The sequence below is a fragment of the Ambystoma mexicanum genome, chromosome 9 (assembly GCF_040938575.1).
Source record: "Ambystoma mexicanum isolate Mex_15411 chromosome 9, UKY_AmexF1_1, whole genome shotgun sequence".
NCBI classification, from domain to species: domain Eukaryota; kingdom Metazoa; phylum Chordata; class Amphibia; order Caudata; family Ambystomatidae; genus Ambystoma; species Ambystoma mexicanum.
Genome location: NC_090931.1, coordinates 1,547,190,479 through 1,547,203,069, shown reverse-complemented (window position 1 = coordinate 1,547,203,069; position 12,591 = coordinate 1,547,190,479). Strand labels below are relative to the sequence as shown.

General features: G+C 44.4%; 1 protein-coding gene across 1 annotated transcript in view; it reads right to left on the bottom strand.

Moving 5' to 3' along the window:
* The window catches only part of LOC138489499 (zinc finger protein 271-like), a 521,160-nt gene that overhangs the window by 362,681 nt on the left and 145,888 nt on the right, over positions 1-12,591 (bottom strand). The window contains exon 6 of the mRNA XM_069617242.1: positions 10,295-10,408. Within this exon, the coding sequence (XP_069473343.1) occupies positions 10,295-10,408 (114 nt within the window). The remainder of the gene's footprint in view (positions 1-10,294; positions 10,409-12,591) is intronic.

Below are 12,591 nucleotides of genomic sequence, written 5' to 3'. Positions count from 1 at the left end.
TGTGACAAGTATGAACCCGACTGAGGGATGTCCACTGTGAGTGGTTGGTCTGAGCCCGATTGAGGGAGACTGATGACTGAGAGAAGGTTCTGAGCCTGTCTGAGGGGGATCCAAGGGTGAAGGGTGTCCCACTCCCGAAGACCCCTCACCCGGTGATCCTCCTACACTGGTCCACCCCCAGGAACGGGATCCAAAAGCGATGGCCGTGTCCTGGCCACCTGGATGACTGATCCCCGGGGACTAGCGGGTGAGACACCTTCAGGTTTCTCACATACCCTTCCTCCATGCTATATAGCCTCATCTGTTTCACAAGGGAACCGAGAAAGAAAATCCATGTTTCCTTGGTTTTTGCCTTTTCGGTGCTCCACAGTGAAACAGTAGGGTTGCAGGTCTAAGAACCATTGCATGACCCGAGGGTTAGAATCTTTCTGCTGGCTTATCCAAACTAATGGAGAATGATCTGTGATGAGTGTGAACTTCCTTCCTAGGAGGTAGTATCTAAGGTGGGTGATGGCCCACTTGATGGCAAGTGCCTCTAATTCCAGCACAGAGTAATTATTTTTATGTGGGAAGAGATTGCGGCTAGTAAATAAGAGTGGATGTTCCAATCTGCTCTTAACCCTGTAAAGGAGGCGTCCGTTTGTAACACAAACTCCTTTGAGACATCTACTATCTTTAGAATCGGGTTCTGGCACATGGTTTGTTCTAGTTTGTTGTAACATACAACGTCCTTGTTAGTCCAATGAATTTTCTGGGGTTTGGCATTCTTTAATTTGTCTGTGAACCTAGCTGTTCTGTCAGAGAAGTTATGGATAAACCTACGGTAATAACCGATTCATCCTAAGAATGGTTTGAGAGCTCTTTTAGTTTTAGGCGTAAGGGTATCTAGGACAGCCTTCACTTTCTCACGCTGAGTTTGGACACTAGCATTCCCTACAAGGAAGCGGAGGTATTTAACGGCTGATTGGGCCAGTCTGTATTTGGATGGATTGGCATTTAGGCCGGCTTCTCTGAGGGCTCGCATAATAGTAAAGAGATGGAAAAGATGGTCTTCCTAGGTTTTACTACAAACGACTATATTGTCAATATAAGCTTCACAGAAATCAGAGTAGGGCTGTAATATTTTGTAGATAAGTCATTGGAAAGTGGCTGGGGCCCCCTGTAAGCCAAAGGGAGGACTTTGAACTGGAATAGTCACAGTGGAGACGAGAAAGCTGTCTTTTCATTAGCAGGTCCATGCACTGGGACCTGCCAGTACCACTTGGTTAAGTCTAGGGTTGATAGAAAAGTGCCATTTCCGAGTTTATCAATCAACTTGTCAATACGTGGCATGGGATAAGCATCTAAGTTGGGGAGAGGGCCTTAACTTTGGCGGAAGTCTATGCAAAACCTACAGGAATGGTCAGGTTTTGTGACCAATACTATAGGGGAGGACCATGGGCTTCAAGAGGGTTCGATGATATTTGCCCTTAGCATTTTATTCACTTCCTCAACCACTCTCTGTTTACCTGCTTCCGGGAGTCTATATGGTTTCAGATGGACCACTTATGCTTTGAGTGTACTGATATAGTGGGAATACATCAGGGAATGTTGTAACTAAATATTTGTGTGTAAACACACACTCTAAAAGGAAGGAAGTCAACCTAGCTAGAAGCTAGCCCTGGAGAAGAACACCCGACCCTATCGGGGGTGCCTTACCCTAGATGGCGTGTGATGTAACGCCTATCTAATAGAGATAGAAAGGAAGAGCTGACCCTGACTCTGTAAACTAGTGGCGGATGCCTACTAAGGACAGTAACAATCATTGGCAGGTCATTTCAGGTTCTGGTTTTTCTAACCTCCTGTCTCCTTTTTCCTCCCCCCACCCTTTTTTGTCTCCTTTCAGGGGACACACACAGTGACTTCTCCAGTTCAATAACGCTGGATCAGAAATTCATTTTTCCACGTCACACTTACGGTCCTGATGAAGATGGCCCACTTGTCTGTAGCCATCGAAACCGGTCGACTTCCATGGTCATGAGGGCTCTCATGACCTGTTCAGATATCTCCCATCCCATCTGAGAGATACTGGTTGGAGAAAATAGACTGCACACTCACTCAGACAGAGTGTGTTCTTTTATAAGAGCCATTTTTAGCTTTGTTGTCTGTATAGGACATTCCAACTGCATTTATGGTTTTCCAGTAACAGTGACCTACGGGTACTATTAAAAAGTTCGCACTGAGTCTGGAACCCTATCAGTGAACCTTCCTCCAGGGTTACCTTATGATAAGCTGGTTGTGACAGAATTTATTATGCAGTTCTGTCCCTTATTACCAAAGCCAGTTGGAAATGTTCCCAATGTATGTTACTGTCCTGAGTAGGCAACCGCCACTGGTTTAGAAAGTCAGGGTCAGCTCTTCCTTTCTATCTCTATTAGATAGGCGTTGCATCACAAGCCATCTAGGGTAAGGCACCCCTGATAGGGTCAGGGTGTTCTTCCCCAGGGCTAGCTTCTAGCTAGGTTGACTTCCTTCCTTTTAGAGTGTGTGTTTACGCAAGACTATCCAGTTCACTGTAACTTTGAATTACTCCGCTCCTAGAGAACCGTTCTTTGTGTTAACATATTGATCCAGGTATCGGTTTAGGACGACAACGGCTTGCCCATGTCCCCTTGCTTCCACGGTTTTTCCCTATTTGTTTGAAACGTAACTAAATCTTTTACATCTTCTTGTTGTTGACTAGATGGCTCTTGAGGAATTAATTCAAAGTTATCTATTTCTTCCGGTACCAAACAGGATAGTATCGTAGCATTGGCGGTAGAAAGCTTTTCCTTCCACTCTTTTAAGAGATTTACGTGGTATGGATGGGTCATTTGTTTCCTATCAGGTTGGGCTACCTTATAGGTACATGTTCCTGTTTGTTCCAATATTTCATATGGCCCATGTGGATCAAGATGAGGACTTTTTTCCTCATAATAGATTTACCATCCTTAAATCCTTACAGGGCGAGGGAATATTAATTGATACCCTTACATAGGACATTTTATTGATTTTTCACCTAATATATTAATGGATATATAATCATGTAATAATAATTTCTAAAAATATTTCTTCTTGATACTTGATATCCTACAGATTTCTGAATACATTTTGCTCCTGAAGAAGGGGTTCTTACCCGAAATGTGTTGAGCTCAGCCAAACAAGACTGGATTTTTGATGATTCTTAATGATTAAAAAATATGTCTATTGTTTATATTTTATGAAGAGAGCTTTATTAAGTTTGTCTGAACTACTTTAGAAATGGACTGTTGTACAGCCTATAGGTGTGCAGGGGACGCAAGTGCACTTACACTCTAGGATACTTAGTCTTCTCTTTGTGTGATTCTCAACCTTTGTGCCAGGGTTGTTTTCTCTCTCCCGCACCGTGAGATTCCAAAGTGTTCATTGGTTATTGCCATACCTTTTTTAATATTACCAAGTAGCATCTGTGCATATTTTTCATTTGTGTCTATCAATCCATACACCAACAGTGAGTAACTTCACAAGGAGTACAAGTGTGTGCCGAACGTCCGATCTTGCGGCGGCCATGTTTAAATCAATGATTGGCCCCAAGTTCGTACTGACACAGTGAAAACATCTGAAAAAAGGTTGACACATAACAATATTGGTAAAATGTGTATAACTGACATCAAGGGAGCCAATTGAATTTCCTCGTTTAAAACAGTGAGGTAGGTTTTTAAATGAAAAATGCATTGTTGCTCCAGTCTGTCAAGACGATTCACAAGACTATAGTTACTTGGATCCGGTTTAATGTGATCTATAATCATCCATTGGATGTCCCGATCGGAGTGATTATGGGCAATGTAATGTTGGACCAATGGTGCTGCACAGGTCTGATTACGAATCCTACCTCTATGTTCACCAATTCTAATGCTGACCTTCCGCGTCGTCATCCCCATGTGTGCTTTATGAAATGGGCATAGGATCATATAGATCACATTTTGTGTATTACATTTAGTATGGAATGTCAGACTCCAATGAACGTCATTGTGGATCCATGTATAGCTTGTGATGCAATATTGACCGCATGGAAAATGTCCTATCAAAGGATCAAGTGGGATATTCCAATATCTCAAAGGGTGTTAGTTCTAGACGCCTTAACTGGAAGCCGTGAGCACACATCGTCATCTGTAATGTTCTTCCCATGGTTTAAGGCAAACAATGGGGGCTGCGATGTGCAACCAATGCTGACCACCAAGGTCCAGTATATATTTACACATTTTTTGACCTGTGTTGTGCTCTTTGAAAATGTGGTGACACATGCTAGTCCCCCATCTGCTTCTGATCTTGGTGCTGGCGAGAGTAACATTTCCCTGTGGGTATAAAACACTTGTTTGGGTGACCGTTTCAGCAATGTTTGTGGATAGCACCCATCAGCAAGCCTTGTTACTAGAGCATTCACCTGGATTTCATAGTCATCTGTAGGGTTGGCATGGCATCACAAGTATGACACGGACATAATAGCTACAATTTGTAAAAACCTTTATTGAAGTTTCTGAGATTCGAAAACTCCTACTCTGCCCTTTAACTAAGATGGGAGTAGTCTCGACCATAAAATGATAAACAAAACAGTCCTAGTAAAGTCTGTCAAATTGAAATGGCATATGCTAACAAAACTCAATGCCTTCCCTATTTCTTGTACAATGAAGTGTATAAGAGGGAAATGTATGCAAAGGAAAAATCAGTGTTCAAATTAATAAAGGTAGCTAAATCAGCTCTTCTCCCCACATGAGACCACACAGAGTAAGGCGGTCTTTGTATCCCGGATGTCACACTCTGGCTCGGATTTTCAGTCTACTAAACAGCTCCAAAACGTGGATCGAGCGCTTGGCATTCCACGTTAAAGTCTCTCGTTCAGACCTCCAAATAATGTTCCAACACAAAGTTTTACATAGGCCCCCCCACTGTCAGGCTCAGACCTCTTCAAACACAAGTTTCACTAAAACTTGCAAAGGGGCCTCCTTCTCCAAGTTTATTACACTTCGGGTTTCCCTCAGCTGGGCTCAGACGACTTTCGGGTGTCGAAGACTCAAATGTTACAGACCTTCACAGGGCCACTTTGAGTAAAAGTTCCAGATTTAAACTTGCACTCTCCACTTCTCTAGGAGGTATTCTGCTTACTTGGCGTTTTCACTTTATTCGCTTTTTCCTTACAAACAATGCACCTTTCAGAGAGACTTTCGAGTGGGCTACTTTCTTTTGCTGGACCAATCCGTTACTCTGTATCGCTGATTCCACAGCTGTCTTTCACTTCAAGGTTCTTTCACAGGTCTGCCTTTCCCCGCGTCTCATCTACACGCGTGCAGCCTTCACTTGCTCCCTTCCTCAAGTTTATTACACTTTGGGTCTCCCTCAGCCAGGCTCAGACCACTTTCGGGTGTCGAAGACTTTCGAATGTGCGTGGCTCTCTTTACGACCTCCGCAGGACCACTTCAACTAAAAGTTCAAGATTTCAACTTCCACTCTCCCCTTCTCTAGGAGGTATTCAATGTACTTCGCTTTTTCACTTCATTCACTCTGTCTTACAAACAGTGAACCTTTCATGGAGACTCGAGTGGGCTACTTCCTTTCGCTGGACCACTCCGCTACTCAATATCGCTGATTCCACAGCTGTCTTTCACTTCAAAGTTCATTCACAGGTCTGCTTTTCCTCACGTCTCATCTACACGTGTGTAGCCTTAACTTGTGATATAATGTTGCCACTTCAAACTTTCTTTAATACACACTGGTCTCTCAGGTCGCTTGCCAAATCAACGGCTGTGTGCATTTCTTTCTTAGTTTTATAATTTCCAATTCACGAGTCAAGGATGGTACCACAGGCTTGGCCTCGCCTCCCCAAATCTGTTTACCTAGGAGGGTTGCTGGCGTCCTTGAAACACAATGCAGTCTTCACTTGCAGGATCTGGCCTTCTCGGTGGTCAGTCATAATTTAGAAAAAATAATGTCGAATGACAAAAATGTCGAAAAAATAATGTCGAAAAAAAAATGTCGAATGTATTCTTTTTTTATTTGTATATATCTTTTGGCTTTGGTAAGTATAAAAAATGGGTAAAATAAAAAAAAGGGGGGTTTGGGGGGAAACCCCCCTATTTAAAAAAAAAATGTATTGAAAAATAAATTTGACATTTTTTTTTCTAAAAAATGACTTTCGACATTGTTTTCTAAATTATGACTATAAACCGGCCCTCTCCACATGTCTTTCACGGCCTGTCAAAGGCAAAGACCTCCAATAAGGAACTCTTGGGGTTTTCGACCCACTGCTCTCGTCCCTTGGTCTGTCGCTCTGCTCCAGTAGGTTTGCCTTTGCCCCGGAGATCCTGCTTGTACTCGTGTTCCACCTTGCTCAGAGTGTGTCTTTAGATGTTGCCTTTTATCCGTGTGAGTAGAGCTCATTGGTATCAGGTGTTTGCACTTGAAGTCAAGTGCTTGACCTAACGGGACCCAATTAACGACATATCCAGTATGATGTATGAAAGTTAGCTTTGTTACTCTCGGTCACCCTTTTCCTCGGCCCAGTGTTTGTGTAAAAAAGGGGAGGATTTGATATCTCAGAAAATCCTACAAAATAGCATGGGGTAGATGAACAAAAAAGGGGGGAATACCACATCTCACCATGGGCTGTCTCACCCCCACTCCCAGAATACCCCTTACCCTGGTGATCCTCATGCACTGGTCCACCGCCAGGGTCTGGATCCAAAGGCGATGGCCGTTCCCTGGCCACCCCAGAGAGAGATCCCCGGGGACTAGAGGGTGAGACACCCTCTGATTTCTCACACATCCTTAAATGTACTATCCATTATTGGACAGCTGTTACCAGTTTGAGAGGTGCAGACCCTAGGTACTGGTGGGATTGGGGGCAACTCCAGCTTGAGGTTAGGATAAAAGGAGGACTCCTGCAGCCATTGTTCAGATTGTCATTGGAGCCCAGACTCCTTTGAAGAGGAGCATCTCACTGGAGACCCAGAACTCGCTGGTGCAGTGATTTAGCAGTGCCATCTTCACCCATCCCAGCAAAGCCTTCAGAAGTGTCTCTTAACCATCCTGTGGGCTGCCCAACATCTTCTTGGGTTACCTCGATGCATCAGTCCCCGTCCCGGGTTTTGACTTGGAACTCCTCTATTGTGGAACAAGTGGTCTCCCCCTTCAGTTGAGTTGAAGTTCTCCAGGACAGGAGGGGTCTTTCAGGATCAGCTATTTTTTTTCAATCACAGGGGTCATCTTCTGCTGTTTGATCATGGTATACCTCCACCTGCATCGTGCCTTTCATCATTCCAGTTTTGTCCAGCTGTCCTGTGCCAGTAACTCGCATGGGTGCAACCCGCTGACTGGCAGGACCTTAAACCGGACGCCGAAAGTGGCTTCTGCACCAGCACCCCCTGGGCCTCGCGACAGAGATAAAGCATGAAGTAAGTGGGTCCAGCGAATTCAGGAGCCCCCAAACGGGTCCCTGAGTGAATCAAGTGCAGGGGGTAAGTTAACATATCTGTTTCTACCCCCTACCTCCATAGGATTTAAAGAGTGCAACATCCTTACACTACCTCTCCCTGCCTGACCGTGATCAGTGGAGTCCTGATCAAGGATCCTCTGCGGTGCTGTGGTTGGGTGAGGGTATCCTAGGAACTCTATTTCTACTGGCTGAGTATGGTGTTATAACTTCTTTATTTTAACTGCATATTCTCAAATCTGTGTCTTACCTTTGTCCTTTTCTGCACTTTCCAGTGTTCTATTGCTGGTCTTACTGTGTTTAAAAGTAAATTCTTGAAGCCATAGCACACCAAAGGTGAATGTGTATACATATTAGTAGAGTATGTTTAGTGTAATACTTACCTGTGGATTCAATTGATAGGAGAAGTTTAAGGCCTAAATACATAATTGTATTTTATTACTGGGAGTGCTCTATGTGTGCTTAAGTGCACATCTGGCTCTTCCATTCATCTTCTCCTGTGTGCTGCCACTTTGCTTCAGCATTCACTGGCTTTGCTTCAGTCCACATTTCCCCCTTGTCAGTCCCACATGAGTCTCTTGCCAGTTGGTTCTTCTTTTCCTGCTCACTCACTGTCTGATACTCTTTCTGTATCGGAGATAATCGAGTTCTCTGAGGACTCGCCTGACTCTCCCATTCATCTTCTCCTGTGTGCTGCCACCTTGCTGTGGCATTCACTGGCTTTGCTTTGGTCCACATTTGTCAAGAATAGGGGCTGGGGCAGACGTGGAATACTGCAGTTTGCTCGCTAAGAGGGTTTACAGTGATTACAGTCTGCTGGAGCTAGGAACTTCAACTCCCAGCAGTTTGTGGGGCCAAATGTAGTTTTGTGACTTTGCACACGTTGCCAGCTGACCTTGATTGGGAACAGCTTATCAGCAGGAAACGGCTCAGCGCACGTGCAGATTTTTCTGTTGCAAAGTGTGGATAGGACGGAAGAAGACAGAGTTCCTCGTACGCCGCTCGAACGTGGTGCCCGGCAGGCAAAAGGATTAAGGACCTCGGGCCATGCAGCAGTGAATCCAGCAAGGCCGTTATCGGTGCACAGCCTCTTCTGTCCGGGTAGTCCTGGTGGGCTCCCGGACTAAAGATAAGTACTTGTGTGCCTGATCTGAACGAAAGTATAAGTTGCTAAATCGGCGTTCCGACTGTGGAGAAACATGGTGGTTTAACTCATTGGTTTATGTCATGTCGGCTACCCTGTGCTTGCTATGTGAATCTGTGAACTATTGCAGTAGGGGTGAGGACAGCACGTCTGCCGACCAGTGGGGAGAGCGTGTTTAGAGTTGCCAGAACGGAACCCTAGGTATCAAGGGCAAGGAGTCTAAGCGAGGGAGCTCAAGTACTCTGTAACCATGGGGCCCAGTGCGATGAGATAACACGGGGCAGGCTGGCTCAGCAATCTAGTGCAAGACTTTGTCTGGCTAGGAAGTGCAGTTATGTTGTTCCTCTTCACACTCATTGTATATGTTTGCTCATGCCTGCCCGAAGGGCCATGTGTTTTGTCATTTCATTTTGGGAAGCTTCCATTTGTTTGTTTCATTCAGCTTGTTGCAAAATGTCTTCATGCATTCATGTCTATATGTTACATGTGATATGTTGGGTTTGACTATGCTTGGGTAGGAGGCAGGAGTGTTAGGGTTTATCTATGCTTTAGGAGAGTATGCAAGTAGGTGTCAGGCTAGAAGGGTACGGATAGTTATGCTCATGCATGTTAGGTTTCACCCTGTGTTTCCCCCATTCCTGACCAACCTAGGTTTCCCCTTACCCTCTTTCCGGTTTTCCTAATTTTCCCCACCCTATCCGCAACCTCTCCCTAATCCCTCTTCCCCCCACTGGCTGCCACGTGGAAACCTGTGGTTATAAAATCAGGTGCCTGTGCCAACCCCGGTGGGAGGGTCGAATTCATTTGGCTTCTGTGGTTCGGCGGAAGTGTTGAAAACTCTTTCCTTAGTAGTGGTTTTGTGACAACATTCCCCCCTCGTCAGTCCTGCCTGAGTCTTTTGTCAGTTGTTCTCTTTCTCCTTCTCACTCACTGCCTGATACTCCTCTGCATCAAAGTTGATATGGTAGCTCTCCCATTCATCTTCTCCTGTGTGCTGCCACCTTGCTTCAGCATTCACCGGCTTTGCTTCAGTCCACATTCCTCCCTCTTCAGCCCTACATGGGGCTCTCGCCAGCAGGTTCTTCTTTTCCTGCTCACTCACTGTCTGATACTCTCTCTGTCTCAGAGTTGATCGGTTTCACCGAGGACTCGTCAGACTCTCCCATTCATCTTCTGCTCTGTGCTGCCTCCTTGATGTGGCATTCTGACCAGTGTGCACCAGCTTCCTTCTAAGCTTCTTCTTCTTATTAGCCTTGCTCACCACAAAGTGGCTGCACATTGGCCAACCTGCAGATACTCACCTACTCACTGCATTGAGCTGTGATAATGAAGTTCCTGTGGCCTCAGAAGTTTAGACACGTGGCAACTGAAATTAAAAACTGACCCTGTATTTTTCATAAATATCTCCGCTGCTCCTCTGGTTTTGCATCACAGGTGTGAAAGAACTGAGCTTCGGTGTAGAGACCTATGACTAGCAACACATGTAATACTAGCCCCCCGGGCACAGTGAAACTGCCAAGGAGCAATACCACAGAATCTGTCACATCTCTACAAGCGATCCATTAGATTACAATTCTACAAAGGATCCTGGAGCTAGAGGGAGAAGGGGGGGGGGGTTATTGAATATTTTAAATCAGTCAAGTCCACCCATCCCCTCCCTGCTTCACCTGCTTTGAGACATTGATTTCGTTCTCTTCCATCTGCTTTCGGGGGACTCTTAGAGTTCAAGTTTGCTTCTAATTTTATGATGAATAACTCCTCTCGATTGCTGATCTTGTCACCTGTGGTATGAAGACAGAAATATATAATTTATAGATATACTAGCCTAAGTACCCGTATTCGTCCAGGATGTACATTCTCAGATTTCTTTTCATATTCCAGCAAAAAAGATGAACAAATATTGTTTTTTGACACAAAGGAAAAACGCAATACATGTTAATTTCACTAATTGAACACAACATTTCATTAATTTCACTAATTGAACACTACATTTTTATTTATCTTTGATTTAACTTCTCACATGAATATCATATTTGTCATGCTTACTCTGATTATTTGCAGTGTTAGCAGTGGTGGCCATTCTCGCTGCTAAACACACAATGCAAATAATCAGAGTAAGCATAACAAATATGATATTCATGTGAGAATTTAATTTGAAGGTAAATAAAAATGTGGTGTGCGATTCATTGGTGAAATTAACATGTATCGAGTTTATGGCAAAAAAAAATCAATGAAAAGAAAGACATACTCACGCCTAAATAAAATTAGAAAAAATGCGAGACCAGTTTAGCACAGACAGTGCGATGATGAGCACTTTCTACAAATGACCTGTAGATGGTGTGTGGAACACCACAAAACGTAATGGCGAAAAATCTAATAAAGTTAATTATCTCGGGAACGGGATGGCCCATCGAGCTAGAAATAGTTGCATTCATTCGGCAATGAAATAAAGAATATTCCATGCAAAGTTCATGATGCCAGATGTCACCGTTCATGAGGGGTTACGTCCCAAGTTCAACGCCATATACAAACCCACAAACAAACACAACTTTGTTTTATATATTATTTCATTTCCACCTGCAGCAAATAATTTCTCTCCTGGTTTTAAGGTCTTGTTCTACTTGTGTTGCCTCTCCATCAACCCATCCTTTGGAATTTCCTCCAACTCTCGTTCTACCTAAATATCCACAAAAGATGTTGTGTTGGGGAAACATACAGGGGACCTCTTCCTCAATGTGAACCTTCGAGAATATTAGATATATAAACAATTATTTTACTGAAGCAGTTTTTACTTTGCTCATATACCAAAGTCACATGACTCCCACCATAGACAAAGAAATTGAAACGATACAAAATGACTTGAAAGAAGGTAAACAAAATGAGGAAATCAAAACATAGTAAAGACCAAAGCTATTCTTAAAGCAAAAACACTTTGCAAATTAATTCTGCTGACTGTTAATAGTACACAAGAGCTGTTCCCTGGAGCACGAAGGTTAGGACTACCTCCCTGTATAGTGCTCACAACCAAAGCATGGACACATTTCTATATCACACGTCTTCCAGGAGGTGATGCAGAAAAGCAATGATCAACTTGTGCGAGTTGAAGCAAATGTGTGCTCTAAGGTGCCTTACAAACCAACAATACAATAAATACATAAACATAAAAACGTAACAGGAAAAAGCCACACTCAGCCCTAAGCTCTGACAACAGATCTGTTCTGGGTCTTCAAAGCACCAATAACACGCCAGCATTAAACTCCCTGACGGCAGCATTCCAGTTTCCCCGTTCACACAGCTGAGTATCCAGAAGTGAAATAGACGGTCGGGAAAGGGATGCAAGATCTACAGTGGGAAACCTGTGGGAAGTCCATTGTTTCCTGCCAGCTCTTCCCTTGTGCTATCAGAAATGCAACTTAAATACATTAAATGGGGTTCTTCTATTGCACTTCATGCCGGAGATCAGCCGCTAAGCGCCGGCCAGGTTTCAAACCTGTGCTGCTCAGCATTTTCTTGCCTCCTAGACCAGAGTGTTGCCCCTGAGCTATCCTCTACAAACCTTTTCATGAACATAGTGTGACGAATCTCGAGATGTTGTTACTTCTCCACGAGGCGGAGCCCTTCCCATGAGGCCAGGGTAGTGAGGCCGGTACCCAAGGAGGAGCCCCTTTCCCATGAGGCCAGGTAAGTGAGGCCGCTACCTGATAGTCCCCCTGGGGGTAGTCCTCAGCGGGAGGATCTCTGACCCCTTGCAGACTGTGCGTCTGTGCTTGGCAGCCCTGCCCCGCTCCTTCTCTGCCCTAGACCTCTGCTTCGCCAGCTTCTCCACCGGTCCTCCCACGTCGAAGTACTTCTGAGAACTATCCCGAGTAGTCTAGTGTTGACCAGCCTCCTATTGGTCCAAATAAAATCAAAGAAGGACTTTTCCATTCATTGAGCCCTTCCTGGAGAAACCGCGTGAGGCAGT